This window comes from Acanthopagrus latus, chromosome 18, assembly GCF_904848185.1.
Source record: "Acanthopagrus latus isolate v.2019 chromosome 18, fAcaLat1.1, whole genome shotgun sequence".
Taxonomy (NCBI): Eukaryota; Metazoa; Chordata; class Actinopteri; order Spariformes; family Sparidae; genus Acanthopagrus; species Acanthopagrus latus.
In genome coordinates this window covers 31,431,172-31,456,243 of record NC_051056.1, presented here as the reverse complement: position 1 = coordinate 31,456,243, position 25,072 = coordinate 31,431,172, and the positions used below count along the sequence as shown (strand labels likewise).

Here is a 25,072-nt window from a genome sequence, read left to right as displayed (position 1 = left end):
CATGAGGCCAGAAGGGAAATAATGCACCAGAAAGCTTGTACCAAATCACTCTTGTTCATCAAAGGATTTCCATTATCTCACACAAATACACACACACACACACACACACACACACACACACACACACACACACACATAAGCTCACGGCATTCTCAGAGGCATCCTGGAGCACCGTGATGCTTTGATGTGCATTTATCTGGATGTTGCAAGCTGATGTAACAGGGCCACCCTACTGCAGGAAGTCGACCGAGTTACAGTTGGTTGCAGAGGACCAATACCGATATTTGTGCCACCAACTTTGTATATTGCAACAGTGAGGTGCTCTTAATGACATCAAAAACTTATAGCAATAAGTAAATACATATCTGATTGTGTGCTTAAGGGGGCATAAAGATTCTTTATCAGATGTTTTCCCTTAGTCTTGAGGATTTGGTTGCAGCCAGAAGGCAGTGTCCTTTTTTCCATGTCAGTGTTCCAAATTTGGAGATTTCCTGGTGGCATTTTTTCAAGACGAGCTGGTTACTTCTGTCGCTAACACATACTGTACTTAAATGACTAAATAATCAGTAGCCAGTGACCCCAAGAAAAACACGTATCACCATTCCCAGAAAAACATGGCTGGTGCAGCATACCAGCTACAGGACTACTCGAACTTTGTTAAGTTCCACAGTCACAGTTTTGTTAAGTTTCGGCATTAAAACTAATCTGTTAGGTTTAGGAAAACATTGTGATTTGGGTTAAAATAAATGTCACTTATGCTATGAACATACGTTAGAGACATAACTGTACCTATGCTATTTACGTGACGTAGCTTGACTACGTAAGTAAGTTGACTATGGTTTGACACTGGACATGAACAGCGGCCTCCTGAGTGAAAGTCCTGGGTGTGTTTGATCCCATCCTCCGTCCTTGAACTCCTCCCTATGCTGACTTGTTGCTCTTTATCCTTCTTCCCCAGACTTTCACCTTTGCTCCTTTATTACTACAGCCACTCACTAGAGGCCACTAGAGAATTACTCCACCTTTGTGTCTTGTCTCTTATCTAATAAAGGCAAATGCCAAAGACATTCTTTCTTGCTAATAACTTGCAAAAGACATTTTACTAATTGACCCAATATTTTGCCCAGTTCATTTCAATTTTCAGTAATTTCCCCCCTGACTTTAATCAAAATATAACATGATTTTGAATATTTTGGGACACAGCATCTGTTAAATACCCCGACCAATGAACTGGATTCAGCGATTAGTAATTGAGGTGTCCTTTTTATTTAATATTCTGAAACCTTTTTAATTTCCTAACCCTCTTTGACCAAGTCTTCCTATGCCCAGCTTTTTGCATGCCCAGCTTTCATGCATGTGATACAAACCAAAACCCACTTGTGAAAACATTGCTCCATAGCACCTCTGGTGGTCAAAAACACAACAGGGTACTTTAAAGTGATACAGCAAACTTTGGCATATGATTGTGCCTTGAAATTAGAAATACAAAAAAAAAGTAATTAAAAAAACAAATTATATTTTGAAACAGCAAATAAAATATGACTCAACATTTAAGGCAATTCAAGGCTCGTTATCTTGTTGTCCAGAGGGGTTACGGTTATCCTATATTGTATCCTATATCTGGAAATTACTGTAAATGTCAGATTTAGTTCAATACTGACCAAAACCCGACATATCGGTAAGACCATGGCGTAGACAGCCTGTAACAGTGGCACTCGCCTAGCCTGCATCCTCCTTCGGGATTTAAGGCGAGGCTTCCTCTCAGCTGAGTTTGTTATCCCTTCACCCTTATTCTCTTAAATGCCCATGAAGATAAGATGGCTGCATGATAAGTGAGCTGCACAGAGCAAATACAGTGGATGACAAGAGCAGCAAGTGTGTCTCTCCTCTTTGTGGGTCTTAAATTTCAAAGAGAGATGAGTGTGGGCAAGATGAACTAGGAATCTCGCATGAATGGACTCAGAAAACTCTAAAAATGTTGTAGTCATGTCACGAGAAAGATGAACAGTTATAGTATGAGAACCAGAATTAGATGGTTTATTGAAATTGACATCATCTATCACTGGTTACTGACCTGACACATAAATAATATGATTTGCTTCTTGTTGTAAGTGGGTAGAGAATGGGTACATGCAACAAATAATCCTATCTGTCTGTTGTGTAACTGTGTGTGTGTGCGTGTGTGTGTGTATACATTTATTATTTTTATTTTTATTTTGTATATATTATTATTTTACATCAAATAGTGTAAAAAAGGTTTCTTTGTTATTTTACCATTAAAGGGTCAAAGGCTTGAAAGTTATCAAGGATCGCTGCATTGTTTGTGTGTCATCTGTGTGCACAGGCCACACACTGATACACTCTCCACAGAAGCTGCACACACACGTGAGTAGTGAAACGCTCACGTGCCACATTAATAAGATTTAATACGGAGCTTTCTTTTGCCTCCGACACTGGCAGGCCTACTTGTTCTTGTTGGCAAACTTGTCTTATCTCAGCATCTTTCAACCGTGTCTTTCATTATTTGGTCTCTAGCTTATCTAAACTGAGGACTATAGTTTTCAAGGCACCCTGACTCCCACAGGCAGGAAAATGTAAACGTGAAAAGTGAAATGCATTTGGTTTGCACAAGGTTTTGTTGGAAAAAAAGAGCAAAATCTAAGCAAATGCTAGATCTCCATGTGCATGACCTGTTTCATTATTTGCATGTTTACTTTAGTGCAAAAAAGGCGTGCAACAGCCACGGCTGTCTTGATAATGATCAAATGTACAGTATCTCTAAAGTTTCACAGACCTTAACAGCAGTCAGATAGTACACACAATGATAAACACACACAATTCAATCGACTTCAATGAAACCAGGACATTTTTGTACTGATGATGAGGGATATGAACATGTTTCATGCTGCTTTGTCACATCATGCGGGATGTTGCTGGACAGCTGAGTGCTCCAGAAACTAGGCGTCTGTTGGTGTATGCTGGTATCTCTCATAACGCCTTATTTTGTTGTAATACATTTCAGCATTGCTGTATCTGTTGTCCTCTCTGCTGACATCATGAAGTTTGTTTTGTCTTGACGTTCTTTGCTCAATTTGGACTGTGGCAGAGTTTTTCGAGCCCAGCTTCCAGAATAGAATGTCAACATTGTACGTTTCTGCAAACTACATGTACATTCAAAATGTAGTGCTAGTGCTTTCCTTAGTCATACTGACAACTCAAACAATAATAATTAATAAGAAACAAGACAAATCAGCACTTACCTGTTCACAGACATATTTGTTATGTGGCAGATGCTACCTTGCGTGCCACCCGCTCAGCAGGAGCAACGACCATTCACAAGTGTGCTCACACACCGAAGAGCCCCCAGGAGCAATTTGGGATTCAGTATCTTCCCTAAGGACACTGTGACACGGAGTCAACATGTCAGCACCCTGTGTGATGTGCACACAGGGTATCTTCATATGAGCCAACTTTCTTATTGGTAGGAGGAGATGGTGGTGGTGTGACATCTGGACAACACGGCTACCAGGCAAAGGCCACTGTTCGAGACCACTTCAACTGATAAAACTGGGTAATTTAAGCAACCAGACTTTGTGGAGCTATGTTGTCCGGGGCTTAATGCCCCTGGTAGGGTCTCCCAAGGCAAACAGGTCCTAGGTGACAGGTCAGACTAAGATCGGTTCAAAAGCCCCTGATGACAGAGCTAAGATTGAGGATGCGTACGTCGCCCGGATTGGCGTTACCGGGGCCCCACCCTGGAGCCAGGTCTGGGGTTGGGGCTCGCAGGCGAGCGCCTGCTGGCCGGGTCTTTGCCCACGGGACCCGGCCGGGCGCAGCCCGAAGGAGCGACGTGGGCCCGCCCTCCTGTGGGCTCACCACTCGCAGGAGGGTTCAGAAGGGGCGGGTGCGGTGTGATTTGGGTGGCGGTCGTGGGTGGGGGCCCCGGCGACCCACTCCCCGGATGGTGACTCTAGCCATGGGGACATGGAATGTCACCTCACTGGGGGGGAAAGAGCCTGAGCTGGTGCGAGAGGTTGAGCGGTACCGACTAGAGATAGTCGAGAGGCGGCGAGCTGGTGTGGGCTTGCTTATAGCTCCTCGGCTCAGCCGCCATGTGTTGGGGTTTACCCCAGTGAACGAGAGGGTCATTTCCCTGCGCCTTCGGGTCGGGGATAGGTCTCTCACTGTTGTTTCGGCTTATGGGCCGAACAGCAGTGCAGAGTACCCAGCCTTCTTGGAGTCCCTGGGAGGGGTACTGGAGAGTGCTCCAACCAGGGACTCCGTCATTCTTCTGGGGGACTTCAACGCTCCCGTGGGCAACGACAGTGTTACCTGGAGGGGTGTGATTGGGAGGAACGGCCTCCCCGATCTGAACCCGAGTGGTGTTTTGTTACTGGACTTCTGTGCTAGTCACAGTTTGTCCATAACAAACACCATGTTCAAGCATAAGGGTGTCCATATGTGCACATGGCACCAGGACACCCTAGGCCGAAGGTCAGTGATCGACTTTGTGGTCGTGTCATCTGGCCTCCGGCCGTATGTCTTGGACACTCGGGTGAAGAAAGGGGCTGAGCTGTCAACTGATCACCACCTGGTGGTGAGTCGGATCCGTTGGCAGGGGAGGAAGCTGGACAGACCTGGCAAGCCCAAACGTATTGTGAGGGTCTGCTGGGAACGTCTGGCAGAACCCTCTGTCAAAGGGGTCTTTAACTCCCACCATGTTCTCCACCTCTATTGTTGACGCGGCTGTTCGGAGCTGTGGCCGTAGGGTCTCCGATGCCTGTCGTGGCGGCAATCCCCAAACCCGGTGGTGGACTCCGGAAGTAAGGGATGCTGTCAAGCTGAAGAAGAAGTCCTACTGAGCCTGGTTGGCCCGGGGGACTCCTGAAGCAGCTGACGGGTACCGGCAGGCCAGGCGAGCGGCAGCACGGGCAGTCGCGGAAGCAAAAACTCGGGTCTGGGAAAAGTTCGGAGAGGCCATGGAGGAGGACTATCGGTCAGCCTCGAGGAAATTCTGGCAAACCATCCGGCGCCTCAGGAGGGGGAAGCAGTTCTCCGCCAACACTGTTTACAGTGGAGGTGGGGAGCTGTTGACCTCGACTGGGGATATTGTCGGGCGGTGGAAGGAATACTTCGAGGATCTCCTCAATCCCACTGACATGTCTTCCATAGAGGAAGCAGAGGCTGGGGACTCGGAGGTTGACTCATTCATCACCCAAGCCGAAGTCACCGAGGTAGTCGGGAAGCTCCTCGGTAGCAAAGCACCGGGGGTGGATGAGATCCGCCCTGAGTACCTCAAGTCTCTGGATGTTGTAGGGCTGTCTTGGTTGACACGTCTTTGCAACATTGCATGGCAGTCGGGGACAGTGCCTTTGGACTGGCAGACCGGGGTGGTGGTCCCCCTATTTAAAAAGGGGGACCGGAGGGTGTGCTCCAACTATCGGGGATCACACTCCTCAGCCTCCCTGGGAAAGTCTATTCCAGGGCACTGGAGAGGAGATTTCGGCTGATAGTCGAACCTCGGATCCAGGAGGAACAATGGGGTTTTCGTCCGGGCCGCGGAACACTGGACCAGCTCCATACCCTCCGCAGGGTGCTCGAGGGTTCATGGGAGTTTGCCCAACCAGTCCACATGTGTTTTGTGGATTTGGAGAAGGCATTCGACCGTGTCCCTCGTGGCATTCTGTGGGAGGTGCTCCGGGAGTACGGGGTCGGAGGCCCTCTGTTAAGGGCCGTACGGTCCCTGTACGAGCGGAGCAGGAGCTTGGTTCGCATTGCTGGCAGTAAGTCAGACCTGTTCCCGGTGCATGTTGGGCTCCGGCAGGGCTGCCCTTTGTCACCGGTTCTGTTCATTATTTTCATGGACAGAATTTCTAGGCGCAGCCACGGGCCGGAGGGGATCTGGTTTGGGAGCCACAGGAATTCATATCTGCTTTTCGCAGATGATGTGGTCTTGTTGGCTCCTTCGAGCTGGGACCTCCAGCATGTCCTGGGGCGGTTTGCAGCCGAGTGTGAAGCGGCTGGGATGACAATCAGCACCTCCAAATCCGAGGCCATGGTTCTCGACCGGAAAAAGGTGGCTTGTCCCCTCCGGGTTGGGGGAGAGCTCCAGCCTCAAGTGGAGGAGTTTAAGTATCTTGGGGTCTTGTTCACGAGTGAGGGAAGGCTGGAGCGTGGGATTGACAGGCGGATCGGTGCGGCGGCCGCAGTAATGCGGTCGTTATACCGGTCTGTCATGGTGAAGAGAGAGCTGAGTCGAAAGGCGAAGCTCTTGATTTACCGGTCAATTTACGTTCCTACCCTCACCTATGGTCATGAACTTTGGGTCATGACCGAAAGAATAAGATCCCGGATACAAGCGGCTGAAATGAGTTTCCTCCGCAGGGTGGCAGGGCGCTCCCTTAGAGATAAGGTGAGGAGCTCTGTCACCCGGGAGGAGCTCGGAGTAGAGCCGCTGCTCCTCCACATCGAGAGGAGCCAGTTGAGGTGGCTCGGGCATCTGTTTCGGATGCCCCCAGGACGCCTTCCTCAGGAGGTGTTCCTGGCATGTCCCGCTGGGAGGAGACCCAGGACACGCTGGAGCGACTATGTCGCCCAGCTGGCCTGGGAACGCCTTGGGATCCTCCCAGAAGAGCTGGAGGAAGTGTCTGGGGTGAGGGAAGTCTGGGTGTCCCTGCTCAGACAGCTGCCCCCGCGACCCGGTATTGGATAAGCGGAAGAAGATGGATGGATGGATGAACTTTGTGGCAAAAAAGCCAGTTTTTTTAAGCCAAAACTTGATCTTTACCGAACCCTACCCTACTGAGGTGCCAAACATGCCTAAACAAGCTGTCCCATGGACGGCTCCGGCCCGGGTGAACAGAGGGCTCTGCACCTTGGTGTGGGGCCTCCTGTCTGCCCGGGGTGGGGTGGTCCCTGTGGCGGTGCTCCCTGCAGCCTTGGATCAGGATCTCTCCCACTGTGGTTGGCTCCCCAAAGGTAGCTTCCTCCATGCAACAGGTCTCGCTGCCCGGCCATGTCTCTTTAGTGACAGCTACTGTATGGGTGTGTATGAGTGTGTGTGTCTGCGTGCATATGTGTGAGTGTGTGTATGAGTGTGTATGTCTCTGTGCATGTCTGAGGGGGTGGGAGGAGGGTTGGGTTCTTTTAATTTTCTTCTCTTGACTTTATCTTGCTGTTTCTCTTTTTCTGCTGTTTGTTCATTTCTGTGAGGCATTCTGAGATACTCTTTCTGTATGAAAAGTGCCTTATAAATAAAGATTGATTGATTGATTGATTGATTGATTGATTGATTAAAAATACAAATTTTGATGCTATTGTAAAAGTGCCTGTAGCACTCCCATTGAAATGAGTTTGAGCCGAAAACAAAGATACGGTCAATCTTAAAAGTGCCTCTTTCAACGTAATTATGCTTTTACATGAAGGTTTGACTCATATAGATTCACAAAAAAAAAACCTTGGTTGCATTTTGGTGTGACGTTTCCTTCTGCTAATTGATTGTTACATGTGTATTTTTATGTCTAAAAATTGTTTTCAACTACACTTTTTAGTTATGGGTGAATATTGCTAGTGACAACAGATCCAAGTGAAAGATGGTTTTATTTCTCTGACCCAGTTCATCTTTTCTTTTGAGTCATCTCCTCCATTCCATATTTTCCTGTATGTTTGTGCATGTGGCTCTAGTCTACTATTAGAGCATATTCTGTGACTCTGTCTGCAATTCCTAGCATAATTTTCTCTCTGAGACAAATTCCTGTGCGTGTATTTTATCAAGCATTTGAAGTGGTTCAGATTGTGATATTGGGAAGTTTGGGTTTTGTGCCAGGGGGAGGCCTAAGGGCTTGCCCTACATCATTCATTATGCCCTTGCCCATCATGCGGTGCAAGCTGTACTGCTCTGGAGTCATTCCAAGAGGGCTCTCGTCATTAGCTTGCCACTTGGCGGCCAATTGCTGCAGCAAAAGAAACAAAAGCTGTAGTCCACCCCTGCATGCTCTGATTGCTCTGAGAGCTGGAGAGAGAGAGGAGGCATGGGGGCCTCCATGTTGGCATGGCAGAACGTAGATTCTAGTAGCTGGGTGGTTGTGAGGTTGTTTTTGGCACATGATGTTCAGGACAGAGGTAAACGGGGTCTCTATCAGCTCAGTGAGTTTTCAGTTGATTCAGATTGCCATGGTTAAGGGAGTTTCCTCATGCATGATTTATTATGTAGAGTGATAATTAACATCCAGCTGAAGGACAGACACAGAGAAGAAGTTTGTAATCCATTCCTCTTTTTTTATTTCTGTCATTCTGACTCGATGAAAATTAATCCTCAAATTCTTCATAATAGTACTGTCTTTGTAGTTCTGGCAGGTGTTTGATCCGTCAGACAAACTAATCATTTCCAATAAAAATGAAGGATGGGAAATAACTGGCAGATTTGCAGACACTCCCAGAAAATAGGGGTTCTATTGTCTCTGATTTTGACATGAAGAAATGACAACAAATGAAAGGCTTGGTTTGGTCTTGATCTTCTCCCTTCTCATCGGCTCTTTTGCCTCTTCACTCACGCTCTTGCACGCTGTCCCGACTGGTGGATTTTGCCACGCTATGATCCTCCTGCGCCTCCAGGCCCTCAGGTTATTTGGATATTGCGTAGAGTCAAAGCCCTGTCAATCAGATAAGCAGTGACCTCACAGGCCCAGCTGATAAGACGTTACATGGCAAGAGGAAATGGCAGACAGCAGGGGACACAAGGCCCGACTATGAAGGCTCGCTGAAGCGAGACTGATCACAACAGCTCTTCAAACTCAAAACGGCTGCCAAGAATGAAAATATATTGCTTGTGCCTTTTCTTTTCTTTTTTATTCTTCTAATTTACATTTACTGAATGTGATTTGGACCTCACTGGCAAGTGCTTGTCTTTTCATCTGTAGATCTCAACAAGGTGTTACAAGCTTTCTCGTACTAAAGGATGAAAGGGAAAGGGAATTGTTTCAAGAATTAATGATGCTTGTCAAGCCAAGGTCATCTGGTTGTTGTCAAAGTTGTTCTTACTTTTTAAGCAATATCTATCGATGCATAAATCATGCATCAGTGAGAGTTTTAATTATTAATGATAGGCACCTATAAATAAAGCATTCATGCCAAATTTATCAATGCATTGGTTGCCAATAGTCATTCTGCTGCTACAGACACACATAAGTTATAGGAATAAGGCAAATAGCCAGTCACTCTGTTACACTGGGAGATTACAAAAGGATGAATGAAGGACGAGCAGCTTTTGGGTGGTCCACAGGTTGGAAGCCCTCTGGGAGGGATCAAGGAGACCTCCACATGTAATACCAATACGACGGCCTGTTGAAACAGGGTAGATGGCACTAATTCAGATGCAGCTCAGCCACAACCCAGAATACATTTTCTCCCTATTTGAAAACGAGTTTTTCCACAAAGCTACAATTTTGTATTTCTTCCCATAATTAAATAATTGTAAGTCATTCTTGGGAAAACCAACTGGTTCCAGCCCACGTCTGAGTAAAAACCTCAGATGTATGACATGTTTAAAAGCATAAGACATGTCACTGCTGCAAACGCCTAAAAAAATACCAGAAATACAGCACAATGCAATGCAAACTGTTGATTTAAATCATATTGCTCCAAATACATAAGCCACATGCTTATCTGGGGAAATGTTTGCTGAGCCCACACTCCGTCATTTCAACACTCATATTCACACATATATTAACATAGGTCAGGGAGCTGCCCAGGACAACCACAGTCCTCTACCGTGCCCACCGTGCCAGTGGTTCAGTTCTTTTCTCAAGAGCCCCTCGATGCTTGTTGTTCAGGGAGCGAAGAGAGGTACTCATTCAACCCCCAAACGGTCCGGGGGGTTCAAACACTTCAGTCACAAGTGCTGCTCTTCAGTGAAAGGGTTACCGCAGCCAAGATCAGCAATGTAAAACCAATTAATGTTAGCTTAGCTCTTTCGTTTCGCTAAAGAAACAAATACATTTCAGCCTAATTTTGCTAATCTAAATCCTAATTGTGGATTGTGTAAATCCACACAAGTCAAAAAACACACGTGTCTTTGCACCTTTGCTTTAATATATTCTGAACATTTATTGTGTTGAGTTTTATTTTGTGGCTGTTTAGCAAGATTTCTATGAAAATAATTGTTTCAGGACTTTTTTATCTTTTGATCCTAAATTGCTGAATACATGTTAATGAGATGAAAGGCGTATGAGAGCTGCCCACCCTCTGTGCACTGTAGATCTCAAGATGTCAGAAGATTCAGGTTACAAGAACCACCTTGTTCCATGTGCTGCTGCAGATTGTCGTCTAGCACACTTTTAATCTTTACGTATGGTACCGTTAGCACTCTTCCCCCATGTAATGCATGGGGTTTGAATAGCAGCAGTAGTATAACATTGTTGCCAACATTATTTTAATCCAGTGTCAAATACATACAGCAGGCTTCTAATATATCAATAGAAAAATGTAATCAGCTGTACAGCCTACACAATCCTGTCATAAGTGGGTTTGCATGAGTAATTAAGTAAACATTAAACATGAAAAATAGAAATAAAATGCCAAGGTGTCTCTGGTTTAAGACATGGACACTTTCTGTGCACACACTGTCTAAAGACAACTCAAATGTGTGCCCCCTGAGCATGAGGTTGTTAGGCTACAGTGAATTCATACATTTCAATGGGATCTTCTTTTCAACAGCTACATTAAATCCCTGAGTGCATGAATGACTGAATGACACTGCTTAACACGCCACTAAATAAATATCAGCAGATGCCAACGGTTGCAGACAACCCTCTGAAGTGTGTGCCTGCGGTGCCCTCTATTGCCAAGAGAGGAGACCAACAAGTGGCTGCACAGAGAGACTAGACTGTTTCCTAAAGCTGCTCTGATTCTCAGAGGAAATACTTGTTTTTATATGGCTAGACAAAATAAAGACAAAAAATGAAAAAGGGAGAAAACTAGAGCTAAGCTGAAGATCCAACTCCATGTGTTTAAAGCTCTGAGGGGCGGGCTCCTGTACATATACATATACATATACAAAAAGGTCACACACACACTGATATTTCATTGGACTGCCTTTAGCTTTGATTATGACATGCATTCTCTGTGGCATTGTTTCGATAAGCTTCTGCAATGTCACAAGATTTATTTCGGTCTACTGTTGCATTCATTTTTTACCAAGATCCTGTATTGATGATGGGAGAGTCGGACCACTGCACAAAGCCTTCTCCAGCACATCCCAGAGATCTTCAGTGGGGTGCAGGTCTGGACTCTATGGTGGCCAGTTCATGTGTGAACATGATGTTTCATGCTCCCTGAACCACTCTGTCACAATTTGAGCCCGATGAATCCTGGCATTGTCATCTTGGAATATGCCGTGCCATCAGGGAAGAAGAAATCCATTGGTGGAAACACCTGGTCATTCAGTATATTCAGGTAGTCAGCTGACTGATTCTTTGGGCACATAATGTTGCTGAAGTTAGACCTGACCAACTTCAGCCACCCCAGATCATAGCACTGCCCCCACAGGCTGGTACAGTAGATGCTAGGCATGATGGGTAAGTCACGTCATCTGCCTCTCTTATTACCCGATGCAGCATCACTCTGGAACTGGGTAAATCTGGACTCATCAGACCACATTCCTTTGCTCCAGAGTCTAATCTTCATGCTCCCGAGCAAATTGAAGCCTTTGTTGCAGCCTCACTGATTAGTGGTTTTCTTAAGGCTACACAGCTGTTCAGTCCCAATCCCTAGAGTTCCTTCACATTGTGCATGTGGAGATTCTCTTGCTTTCAATATTAAACATAGCTCTGAGTTCTACTGTTGTTTTTCTACCATTTGATTCCACCAAATGTTTAAGTGATCGCCAATTACGATTAATCAGGATTTTTTTCTAACCACATCTCTTCCTGGGAGATGAAGTTGGGTTTAAATAACCTCTTGCCAGCTGATACATAATCGCCCATGCAGTAATTATCCAATAAGAGGCTCTTATCTATTTGCTTGGTTAAATCCAGGTGGCGACTTTTTTTGGGGCCAGGCAGTGTGTGTGTGTGTGTGTGTGTGTGTGTGTGTGTGTGTGTGTGTGTGTGTGTGTGTGTGTGTATGTATGTATGTATGTATGTATGTATGTATGTATGTATGTATGTATGTATTTATATATATATATATATATATATATATATATATATATATATATATATATACACACACACACACACACACACACACACACACACACACATATACAGAGAGAGAGAGAGACAGAGAGAGAGAAGATCTCAGGCCATTGGATTTATTATATTTATTATTATTTATTTATTTATTATATTTTATTTTTCTTTAAAACCTACTGAATGCAGTTTGGCATTCTTGTCTGTGCTCTTCGCTTTATTTTTCTTTTGTTTCATTGATGCAAGTCTCCTCCACTCTCAAGCAGCTTGAACACATTAGTATGAAAATATTATTATTAATCTTATTTACATTTACAAGTTCTGTAAATCATTTAGATAGGCCATACTTCCAAGAAGGCAAAGGTTCATAGATTAAAATACAGACTTTGTGTCATTGTGTTCAACACGTACTAATAATAAGTACCCATGCTTGAAGTGAAACATTGGACGCTGAGCATCAAGGGCAAGATGATGAAAGGCTCATCCAGCACGTTATTTCTATATGGGCCCTACCAGGACCAGGGACAGCTGACCTGGTGTTCCACGGCCCTGATGTTAGTATTTCATTTTGTAGAATCTGTCTGACCAATACTACATGTGTCTCTTTAGCTGAACATAAAGTCTATTTACACAGGTACAGCTTGCACATTTATGGCACTGTTATGTATTTTCTGTGGAAACGCTCCTCATTTGGATGAGCAACTTCTGCTAGGTCCTAATCTAGGAGACACCTAAGTCACGTTTTGTCTTTTTAATGTACATCGAGCAGCACTTTCTGTTTGTTTTTAGAAAATAAAGCCAAGTAAATGTGTAGGACTGCACACAGCCAGAGAATCAGAATGAACATGTTTCTTTTGTTCTGTTACTGTTGGAGCGGTGGTTTGTGATTTGTCTGCATAATTATATTATATTATATTATATTATATTATATTATATTATATTATATTATATTATATTATATTATTTATTTGTCTCCTTTATATTTGGCAGTCGCCTCCGTCAACGCGCAGAAAGTCACACTTCCGGTTTACCCGGAAGTAAGCATAATTCCCAAAGATGGCGGAGCAAGGTCCGATGGCCATAGCGATGCGGCTACGAAATCAGCTACAGTCCGTCTACAAACTGGACCCGCTGAGGAACGAGGTGAGTGGCCGTGTTGTTAGAGCTCGCTTGCGCTGGGCCGAAACCGTCCGGGAGGTCAGAGCTCGGCAGAGGTCGGTAAAACACACGCGTTGCCGGGAGATCGTTGTCGTCTCGGCGGCGCTGATGGAGAGACGAGCGAGAGCAACGCTGGAGCTGCGAGGGAAGCTGCGTCTGAGCATGCGCGGACGATCGAGTCCTGCCGTGTTGTTCTGCGGAGCAGCGTGCGGAAACTAACCCAAACCCAAACCCAGACCCGCTGGGGCCACGTTTACAGCCGTGTTCATCAGTTCTGCCCGGAGTTCAATTGTAGTTGAAGCGATGCGTGAGTGTAGTGACGGCCGCGGCTCCACGCGGGTCCCGTCCCTCTTCTCTCTCCCCGGGTCCCGTCCCTCTTCTCTCTCCCCGGGTCCCGTCCCTCTTCTCTCTCCGCGTGTCCCGTCCCTCGGTGGGTCGGTTCTGTTGAACTGGGGCTCACCTCATTGATGCACTTACACTTGTTTGTTTCGATTTGTCAGTCTGATAAAGACACTTGAACCGGACCGGAAGTCCACACACATCCGGCTCTGTTACCGTCCTGAGCTGATGGTTCTGTTGGTTGGAAAGCTCTTCTTTTATAAGGCTTCGACTTCCTTGGATACACACGGAGGTCAAAGGTCCGGGTCAGCTGGCCTGCTGGGAGGCAGCAGCCCTGGAGCAAAGCATTGGCAGAGAGTGATGGGACTAGTTGTGTACTTGTTGGGAAGAAGTGTAGCTGATGAGTTCACACATGTGGACTCTGTTTGTTCATCAGACCGACTACCAGCTGATAGTTTTCAGTCAGTCAGGTTGCTGTTAAAAGTGGCTCATTAACAAATTAGCTTTTTGTAACACGTCTCCATTAAAAGCCGACTGCAAAGCGACAAGTATCCAAATGAGAAAGTTGTACTGTTTTTTTTTTTTGTTTTTTTTTTAAATAAATGTACTGGAGAGAATATATAAAGTTGCAGAAAAGATTTTAATTTTCACTGCAAATGAGAAGTGTTTCCTAATATCGGCCATCTGTCCCTCTGATTTCTAATACTCGGTATCATATTTGTCGTCCTACTTTGGATGATTTTGGGCTGAGTTGACCATCTTTGGAGATATCCGACACAAATTCCACCTTCTCTCAAATGTATTGGAAAGAATTGGCTTGTCTTCTCAAAATACCCCCTAAAAACAGTCTCTGTCCAGAAATCATGACCTGGTTACTCAAGTTAACCCACAGACCTGTTCAGCAGTGTCACATACAGGGTTTCCTCATGAACTATAATTTCCCACAAGCCGCTCGTCCTTGCGTAGATGCACAGTGATCTGGTGTGTGTTGGTAGAAACAAAATAGTTCCTACTTGAAGCAGCTCACTGCAAGGTCTGTGGATCATGTTAAGTTAACCAGGTCGTGATTTCTTGAAGGAGACATTGCTGTTTCTTTTTTTGCATTTGAAGCACCGAGAGCTGAAAACAGCCGTCTCTGTACCTCCAAACTCCAGAACTCACACCAAGACAATCTACAAATAAGGATCCCGACAGGGAAGTGGAAGGATGGATATTTTTGATTTTATGTTCAAACTCTTAGTGCTGAAAACTCATGTGCTCACTGTGTTTGGGGGATGAATACACTTTGAAACGAAACTTTGAACATTTTTTAAAACACCTTTTTGTTTGTCCCTTTTAAGGAGGAGGTCAAATTGAAGATCAAGGACCTGAACGAACACATTGTCTGCTACCTTTGTGCTGGTTACTTCATAGATGCCACAACAATTACAGAGTGTTTGCACACCTGTGAGTTTAAACACAGCTGGACACAATGATTCTTTTTTATCTCCTGCTATTAACTTATGAACATCTTTACAATTTGCTAATGTTTAACTGGAGTAAGTCATCAGAATGAAAATAAAATGCATTTCTTGTTTTCTGCTCTACAGTCTGTAAAAGTTGTATTGTGAAATACCTGCAAACGAGCAAGTATTGTCCAATGTGCAACATCAAAATCCATGAAACACAGCCTTTACTCAACCTCAAACTAGATCGAGTGATGCAGGACATCGTCTACAAACTGGTGCCTGGACTACAAGAAAGTACGTAAGATCACACTCTGTAGCAAAGATTCAGAGAGCACAATACAAACAGCTGCCTCTGAAACTCCTCATGACAGTCAGAATTTAGATTTTGACACCTCAATCCAAAATAATACCGTAATAGAATATGTCTTACCAGAATGAAATTGCACTTTACAGCTGTAGACAGCTGGTTAGTTGTTAACAATACCAGCTGTTTTAGCATATTTAAACATCTTTATTGTAACTACATCTGTCAAGCTTATCAAATGTTCATGTTCATACAGGTGAAGACAAAAGAATAAAGGAATTTTATCAGTCACGTGGGTTAGAGAGAGTCATCCAACCAGCTGGAGATGGTAAGTCTTCAATTTAATGTCAGTGTATAATGAGATGTATTTTTAATGAACAGATCATTATCTGATTTATGGAGTTACAAGCTTATTCAAAAGGTTACATAAACAGCACAATGTGATATACATTATCGGATAAAAGCTGCTCTTGGATTATGAAAAATTCAGCTTTACTCTGCGGATGTATACCGTTAATCCCTTTTCTTTCATCCTTTTAGATTTGCACATTTGTAAAAATGTAAAATAAACCAGATGTTGTAGAACGCGAGCGGTTGCAGATGTGTTTTCTGCTCATATGCATCACATGAAGACCGAAAGCATTTTTCTGCATGTTGTACAAACACAATCCCACACAAGGACCGCCCTGACCGGTGGAGGCGACATGATGACAGGATGTTTAAAAAAACAGTTTCAGCTTGTGTCCTAAAAATCCAACTAATTGACTGAATCACATAAATCCATTTTTTCCATGATTGCATTACTTCAGTCCACGTGAACAGGTCAAATCAGAGTATTATTATTATTATTATTATTATTATTATTATTATTATTATTATTATTATTATTATTATTATTATTATTATTATTATTATGGAGTGAGTATTCCCAGTTACCAGATTATTGTGGTCATGTATACTATATACAGCTGACACTGTCTGAACGACCTGAGGACAATTAAATTTACAGTTTCTGCTGACTGTGTAACCTGGCAACCTGCCAGTTAACCTCATCGAATAATGTGAATTTTGATTTTCAACCATTTTCTTCCTTCTCACTAGATGCTGTACCCGACGCTACAGGTTTACCTTACACAAGCTTTGACCATTCAAAAGCCCACTTCTACAGATATGATGAGCAGGTTTCACTGTGTTTAGAAAGGCTAAGGTGAGCTTTTATTACAGATGGATGCATCTAACAGTGCCTTTGTGTGTATCCCTTATGACATCCAATCCATATTACCTAAGACCAATAGAATACAAATAAAAAAAATGTGTCAGACTTTCAAGTTGAACTCCAACATTAAGTTTTACTGTCTGTTTTTCTTTTGTCTTTCAAGTTCATCACTTGTTGGTAAAGACAAGACGAAACTTACTCTCCAGGTAAGTCTCATATAAGGATGAATAATCCTCAACGTGTCAACCATTTTGTTTAAAGCCTGTGTGTTTGTTGGGCGTGTTATGGATGCTTTCAGAGCAACTTGTCTCACAGGTTTGCATAGCTATGAAAAACATGTATTCAGGGGCACATTTTTGAAGCCTTAACAAGTAATTTTCTGCCCTTAACTGCTAAGCAAATACATGGCAGCAACAGCCGAATTAATCTCTGCCTCCAACTCAGAGAGAGACAGTGTGGATAAGTGGGACACCAGTGAGGCATATAATCATTCGGTATTTCTCAACCAAACTGCTAATTTTGTTATAATTGGAGATGTTATGGTGGTTTGAAAAAGCGATTCAGCAACAACTTTTGGGGCTAAATGGCTGAGATCTTAACTTTGTGGTGACCCTAACTCCATCACACAACAGTGTATTTGTCTGACAAATGCCTTGTAGCCTTTAAATTAACGTTGATGAAAGGCACCAGACAGCTAAAATGCTGCGGTCCAATCATCTAAACTCTACTAACTCTTTCATTTGTTGCAAACTAACCCAATTGTTATATAAAAGAACTGAGGGGGTTAAGTGCTGTTCTGCATACCTCAAAATCCATTTAAAGATCAGAGACGAGCTGATCATGACAATGACCCCTTTATTGTTCTGTCCTGTATGTTCAACCAGTATTTCCTTATGCCTGTTGATACACATTAACATCCCGGCAATTTAAACGCGTGTGAGAAACCTGCCGGCAAACCAATTTCAAACCCACTAATCCAAAAAAAAGCGCCTCCTTTTCACTGACTACTGCGGCTTTTCCTCATGTGGCTAGATCCTCTTCACAACATGTGGGAATGTATAATGCTTGGACAGAACACAGATCAACAGGGGGAACTTAACTAAAACCTCTGATGTGTCCATTTTCACTGTACTGCCTTATGTCCACACTACCCAACCAATATCATCATACAAACTGTAATGATCGTGGTCAGCCAGCAGAGGGCACCCTTGTTTAACAGACAACTGTGTGGTGCTCAACTCATGATTGCGTATTGTGTTGCTCTCTATACATACTTGGTTCCTTTGAGCTTCTTATATGGTCTTATGATATGAGATAAAGATTCAAACTTGAACATGTACACAGGATGTGTGTTGGGAATTTTAGAGAAGTGATCTTATAACTACAGTGTGTTTAGCATGTTTGTCATCCCTTCATGCCCTCTTTGACCACTATGTGCATTAAAATGTTGTTTATTCAACTCAGTTTAACTAAAATACATTAGCTGGCAGCAAGGAGCACGCTTATTAAAATAAAAAGCTTGTTCCCACCAGGCGGTTCTGTTTGTACGTGTCCTTGCAGTATTCTGGACTTGAATAAGACACTCAGCCTGTTACATGCTGTTCTCTGCTTTTCCAGTTAAAATAATTCTCTGCCAGGGCTTATAAAGAAATACTGTCTCACTGCCTCTACATCGAAAGAGGAAGTTGGTGTTGTGGCTTGAGAGCAGGCAATAAGTCAGTTGGGATGGAAATATAATGTCCAGCAGAGAACCGAGTTGTTCTTCACTGTAATTCTAACAGAGCAGGAGTGTGCCGCACCCTGACCATCCACTCTTACTGTGTTCATGCCACCAGAATGGCATGTAGCAGTTTGTGACCTGTATTACAGTACTGTACAAACCGTATTTGAATGCTAGAATTAGAAAAACAGCAGTTGAGACAACAGCCTGTAAGCATATAAATGACAAGCTTTTGATAAACCAACAATATTAGTCTACTCTCTGAGCAATAAATACTTCTACAGCAGTAGATGCCTGCAAGCGAATGACAAATCCAAAAGTAAAATGAGTGGAAAGTATTCTTGGTGCAGTTACAGGATAGATACTCGAGCAGAACATCTGAACATCATGAACCACAGCACTGCAGCCATAACACCAACACAGATTGTGTCTAATCTGGTCCAGATTTATTGGAATAACCCTCTCGACGTGTCATATTGCTCATCTGAAGTTCTGTTTGACTTTGTCTATCCGCAGCAGAAGTTTGTTCGTTGTTCTGTCCGAGCGGAGGTGAGACACCTACGGAAAGTGCTTTGTCATCGGCTAAACGTGGAAAAACACCAGGTCAGTCAGAAATGGTCACTGAGTCTATAATGGAAAACATTTATGTGTACATGACAGTGCATTAAAGATTTGTCAATATTCATTGGGCCTGTGGAAATCAGGACTAATATGCGAAGTGCACATGGAGCTTCATGAGCCATTGTCTCCCTGAGACTGTGCTGTCTGATGGAGAGAACGTAACACGTACACATTCTTAATTGACAACAATTATACTTGAATAATCACATAATGCATTTGGTTGGTGATTATTTTTGCAACTAAGAGACTTTTCTCATTCACAGGGTTCCCTTGTTATTTATTTAGCATGTATGTGTGCCTTATTGGGTAATATTTAGCAAAAAGCATTCATGTGTGAAATGTTGACTTTTCTCTTTAGACTGTCTTGTAGCAGAAAGGCTGTGCTCTCACTTAAACAATAATAAAACCAAAACAAATCTGTTATCTTGGGATCATCTTCTAAGATTTTTTTTTTTTCTCAAAGTAACTTATTCATTTCTCCTGACAGTAAGTGACACAGCTCTCTGTCTTTTGGAGTTTTAAAGCAAACCAAATGAACTTCAGCCGTTCCTGGAGATTTGATATCCGATTATTCATATTGTGGCTCATTGAAGAAGCAGAAAAGATCTTTTCCTTTAGGCTAGAATAATCCTTGTTGGCACAGAGGAGCTGGAGAAGAAACTATGCGTATTCATAGGTGTTTGGAAGGTAAATTTAAGTACTCTGTTCATCAATAATGGCAGTCCTTTGTCTGACATGTCTGGCTTAAAGCAGTTCAGTAGTTGTGTACACGCCCTCTCTACATGCTGGCATGCCACTTCTCATCTCGCTGACAAAATGGCTCTCGATCTATTCAAACAGAATTGTAAGCACAGCCGTTCTCGGCGTGCGTAGTCAGAAATGGTTTTTGAATGGTTAGATAATTTCTGGTACAATCATATTGGTAAACACTCTTCTTTTCACCAAGATACACTAACCCCTCTTTAAAAATGGGTGACACTTTTAGGACTTCTTACTTTTTGGTAATTGAGCATGGTTGAAGTGCTGATTGTACACTCTGCTTACATAGATCTGGGTAATATTACTTTATTGTGTTAGCCTTGTTTTGAGGAGTGCTGGACAACATATTAAGTAGGTTTCATAGTGAGAGAGCGTGTGTTGCCTTCCTGGATATCGTGATGTGTTAAAAGTGGTTTGTCCAGGTTTTAAAGGCTCGATTACAGTAAACACATTACTAATGATTGATGATATTGATATTGGGGCATTTGGTCAAAATATTGTGATATTTGATTTTTGTTGCCAAGTCCTAGTTTTTCTGAAGCACTTTTGCGGATGATATAAATGTTATATGTTGTCTGTTTGTTTGAAAATGTCACGAAAACCTCTGCAGTAAAGAACCAGGAAGCTGCAGATAGAAGACCCGCTGAAGTCTCTCTGACCACTTTTTCTGTAAATCAGATTTAGCCACACTTAAATATGTTGTCTTGATGACATTGTCACTGTCACAAACTCAAAAAATATTTTGCAAGTGTGGTTTCAGTTGGTATTTCTTCTGCATTGTTGCTTCTTACACTAACAGCAAACAGGTTTCACATATGAAAATAATCACAGTTGTTCCTTTTAGACTCTCTTTCACATCTGTTTGTGTGGTCTCCCTATAGGTCCAGATGTTGTTCAATAACGAGTCTCTGCCTGATCACATGACCATGAAGCGGTTATGGCTCTCGCACTGGTTTGGCAAGGTACGCTACAACTACTGGTAACTAGTGCCAACAAGTGTCAAGCTGTCCTTCACACATTCTGTTGTGTTTTTATTGGGGAAATCAGGATAAAGTTCACTGAACATGAGCAATGAATACTGCAGTTCAATAGCAATGTGGTCTTTGAGTCATTATGATCTCTAAAACAGAATTAACTTTAACTTTGGAATCTGTTTTTACGATGTTGATCGATGAATATAATGTTGAATGTTTTCCAGCCTCATGACGTTTCTGCTGGTTTGTCCTGCAGGCGCAGCCGCTCGTCCTTCACTACACCATCAAGGACAAGAGGAGCAGATAAGACTCGTTTTCACCCCGAGGACAGCTGTACATATTTTGTACTATACATATTCTATTTTAATAGTGTTTGTGTACATAAACGTATTTTCCTTGTTTTGTATTTTTGAAAATAAATTTAAAATGTGAAACTAGCTTGTGTTACTTTGTCAAACACGCAGTGAGTGAGCCAGGTGACGATGGAGGAGACGTGTCTCATGATAACAAACCTGTTTTTCTCTGCAAGGTTATTTAATTTCTCACAACTGGACCCTTAATTCTTTGAATAGTTTACATACCATAGCTGTCTTACATTAGAATTACAAAGAATTATTATATTTTGGTTTTTAATAACTACCCATTTGGTTTTAATTCTGTTGCAGTGTGGTTAACAATGCAACAACTTTCTTTTGCACAGCTGACCTCCAGTCAGTTGTAGAAACCGAAGTAGCCAATGTGAGGAGCTGTGGTATTTTAGGCAACATGAGTTCGATCCGCTGCGTTTCACAACCAAGTGGAGACTGTTGCATTTGTTGCAGTCTGTAATGTCGGGCAGCTTCACCCAGCACTTCTTAAAGATCATATCAAGCAAACAAGCAATGCTGTAACATGATGTCAGTTTTGTATTTACCATCTAAACAACAACTCAATACTAAATCTCTGACATGGTTCTTGATTTTATTTTTTTGTGTGCGTGTTTTATGGTTGTACTTCTTTGACTGGAGGCAGAAGTGAGATCTGCTTTATGCCTCTGGACTTTGCATGTTCTCCAAATCTTCCTCACAGAACAGCTCAGTCTGTGTCGAGCTTCACTGGGAATGTGAGTGGACAGTCATTTTAAAAGGCCCACCACAAATGATGGACTCTGTCTCATTGTCGTTTTAAAGCCACGCCTGCGTAGCTTTGACTTTAGAGTTAGTGTCTAACTGAAAAATAAATCACCTCCCAAGTTGTCGTTCTCCTTCAGACTGCAGCAGGTCTTCCTCTTGGATCTGTCTGCAACAGTTCCCAGAGGGACAAAAACAAAGAAATGCCTCCACAGAAAGATGCTGCTTCTAACAGGCTCTCTGCAGTGTAACACACGATCCGACCACACCAAACGTAGTATGATTTTCAAAAAGTTACTTCTCTTCCTCTTTTTTTCAGTCTCCTACATACATTCACATACATGCGTACATGATGGTGATCGTTGCCATAAAGCTGCGACTGATGAATCTTTGCAGCGGCAGTTTTCTGCGCCTCCTATCTTGACGATGTAACTGGCTGCTCCCTCGGTAACCAGCCGGATCTCCTGCTGACGTCCTCTCTCACAGACTCGGCCTGGTGGAAGCAACTCTCCAGCTGTGCCATGTTTTTCCATTTTTCCGTGGCTTTCTTTGGAGCAGAGTTGTTTGTAATGTTTTCATTGTTAATCCTTCTACATCTGAGTGGAGTAAATTTATCTTGACTCAATTCATTGTGCAACTTCTAAAAACTGAACTTATGATGGTTTAGGTACATTTCAAAGCAAAGAGGGAAAAAACGTGTGACGATTTCTGTTCTCTTCTGTTTTCTGTTTGTCTTCATTCAAATCAAACTTCTGTTTTTACTTAGATATTGAAAAGATGTTTTTGTACCAGCATAGCCAAAAAAAATCCACAAAATGAACCCAGTGATTCAGTATTGTGAAATACTGAAAAGAAAAACAAAAAACAAAACACATATGTTCAAAGATTGACTTCCTGTGGACGAAAGGTAATAAAGGCCTGCCGGCTGTGTGTTGGAGCAGTAAAGCATCATGGATGAGCTACCTGAGCGCAGATCACTTTGTTAGTCGATTTAAAGCTCCTTTTTATTCCCGACCCATCAAATTCTGACACTTTCACATGTTGGTATGTGTCTGTATTAATATGTTACTAACAGGAGCTTTGAGGACTTTAACACATTCATCATTGCATGTTATCAAGTTGGGATCCTTGCAAAAGAAAGTAGAGCGCACAGCTGCTTCGGCTCCACTAAATTTCATGACGGAGATTATTGCTGTAGTACATTTTTTTTTTTTGGTCATGAAATTGTGTAGTGAAAATCTGATACTGTGACGGCCCTAACCTAGACTTCAGAGCGCTCTGGAGAGCTGTAGTGTTTACACAGGAGCTGTATTGGTCCTAATGCAGAGTGAACGCAGCTCCATCACGCAGCACAACTGGATGTAGAAGCATCTGAAGCCAACTGGCATTCCACTTCGTCTCTAAATGTTTATGTGACACACTAACTCTGGTCAGATTTTATTGCACATTTTAGAGGTGTGCAGAGAAAACTGTATGAAAAGGTATGTTGTAATACTGCAGGCTGCATTGTGAAGACAAAGATTGCAAAGACGTGTCCATTCAGAGTCTTTGTGTTCACAGAACTTTACTGACTCTCTCTCTGTCTGTAAACAGCTGCTGGCACTGAAGACAGTCCTCCCAGATCAGCACTAGGTGGCACACTTGGTGCTTTTCAGACATGAGGGGCATCCAGGAGGCTCTGATGTGTGTGATCTTGTCCAGAGTGAAAGCAAAGACTCTGATAACCCGACACAGCTGATAAAATGTACAAGACGTGTAGTGTATTCAGTCTGTAGCAGGCTGCAGCAGCCACAACATTTCAGTGGCTCTTTACTAAGTTGCACAAGCAGCATCTTGAATTTTGAGAAATTGCTTTCAAGTACAAAATATCAGTAAATGTGTTCAACAGATATTTGTTTTTTGCATTGTTTAAATAAAACAACGAGTTGGTATTTTTTATTTCAAAACTGTAGAAAGATAAATATCAGTGGTTGGTGTTTATGTGTCTTAAAGCTCAGAAGCTTGAGGTAAAGTTTGGATTTCATATGAAAGAAGAGCACGTGTCCATCGAGGGCAGAGGAGCTTTAACTGCACAGGTCATTCACCAGATCTTCCTATGAGTTATGAAAGATGCCACAAAGAAGTGGTCGTCTTCTTCAAAACAGCTTCTGCTTTGGTTGTAGATCTGTTTCAAATGTTACCAGTAACCCTGACAACTGACCCAGATCCAGCATCAGATGATGAGCACGCGCGCGCGCACACGCACACACACACGCACTATAAAGCTGAGCGTGTCCCTCCGGGTGCTCTTATGTTGGAAAAACAGTAATCCCCCAAAGCTGTGACCTTTAGGCCAACATGTTGGCGCTCCTCACACCTCTGGACTCTTATTCTTCTGATTTTTTACACTGGAAAAATGTGCATCTAGCCACAAAGAGCTGAGCTCGACTGTACAATTCACGTGTCACTGAACGCGACATCTTATTTAATTCTACTCTCGTTAAAGACAAAAGTCAGTTCAGAGTGAGACGGGGTGAATCTGTGTGTACAGCAGCTTAATGCTGGAAATATAAAATGGTAATTAATCACAGTTTCATAGCCTAGACAGTTATGTAGGCTCTACCTCAAATTTTGATTTCAAAATAAACGGACACAATAAAACACAAGTACCTCGACGGAAAATGACGGCATAATGTTACAGTTTAATGAGTTTAAAATCCGTCGGCCCAGTCTGTCCCCTGACTGGCTCCGTGATAAAAGGCCTACTTGACTTTTCAACCTCCACGATTCCAGCCGATTACTTCTATTGTGCGCGCCGGCCTGCTGCGCTTCTGCCCGCCACAAGAAATCCGTCCTAACAAGATTTCAGTGTCACTGTCTGTCCTCAGCGTTTTGTTTTAAAATCCAGATTTCATTTGTTTACACTTTGTTTTTAATGGACCCTGTATATATATATTGTAAAGCGACTTGTGCAATGGAAAGCATTTATTCCAAACAACTAATGTAATACTTGATAAGCTGTGATTAACATTTTAAAGAGTCAGTGTTTGAATTGTTTGGATTTTTTCGTTTTATTAAAAAAAAAAAAAATCCAGCTGGATGTCAGGAAGCTGAAAATATTAATTGCTTGATTTTTTCCCCCTCGAATAAGCAAAACTTGCTCTGTTAATGACGTGATAAGAATTCATGATTAATAAACACTGTTTGTTTGTTTGAGTCTGGGACGGAAGAAGAAAATGTCTCTGAATTATATTTCA

General features: G+C 42.8%; 1 protein-coding gene across 2 annotated transcripts; it reads left to right on the top strand.

The window, feature by feature from the left end:
* The first annotated feature begins 13,176 nt into the window (after positions 1–13,176).
* On the top strand, positions 13,177–21,164 carry pcgf1 (polycomb group ring finger 1). 2 transcript variants are annotated; one of them, XM_037078189.1, is made up of 9 exons: positions 13,177–13,331; positions 15,026–15,131; positions 15,275–15,427; positions 15,694–15,765; positions 16,539–16,644; positions 16,817–16,859; positions 18,893–18,976; positions 20,635–20,715; positions 20,984–21,164. In XM_037078189.1, the coding sequence occupies exons 1-9, from the start codon at positions 13,245–13,247 to the stop codon at positions 21,032–21,034; spliced, it is 783 nt and encodes a 260-aa protein (XP_036934084.1). In that variant the 5' UTR covers positions 13,177–13,244; the 3' UTR covers positions 21,035–21,164. The 2 variants fall into 2 exon arrangements, with proteins under 2 accessions (XP_036934084.1, XP_036934083.1); XM_037078188.1 differs by having other exon boundaries at positions 18,890–18,976.
* The last annotated feature ends 3,908 nt before the right edge of the window (positions 21,165–25,072 follow it).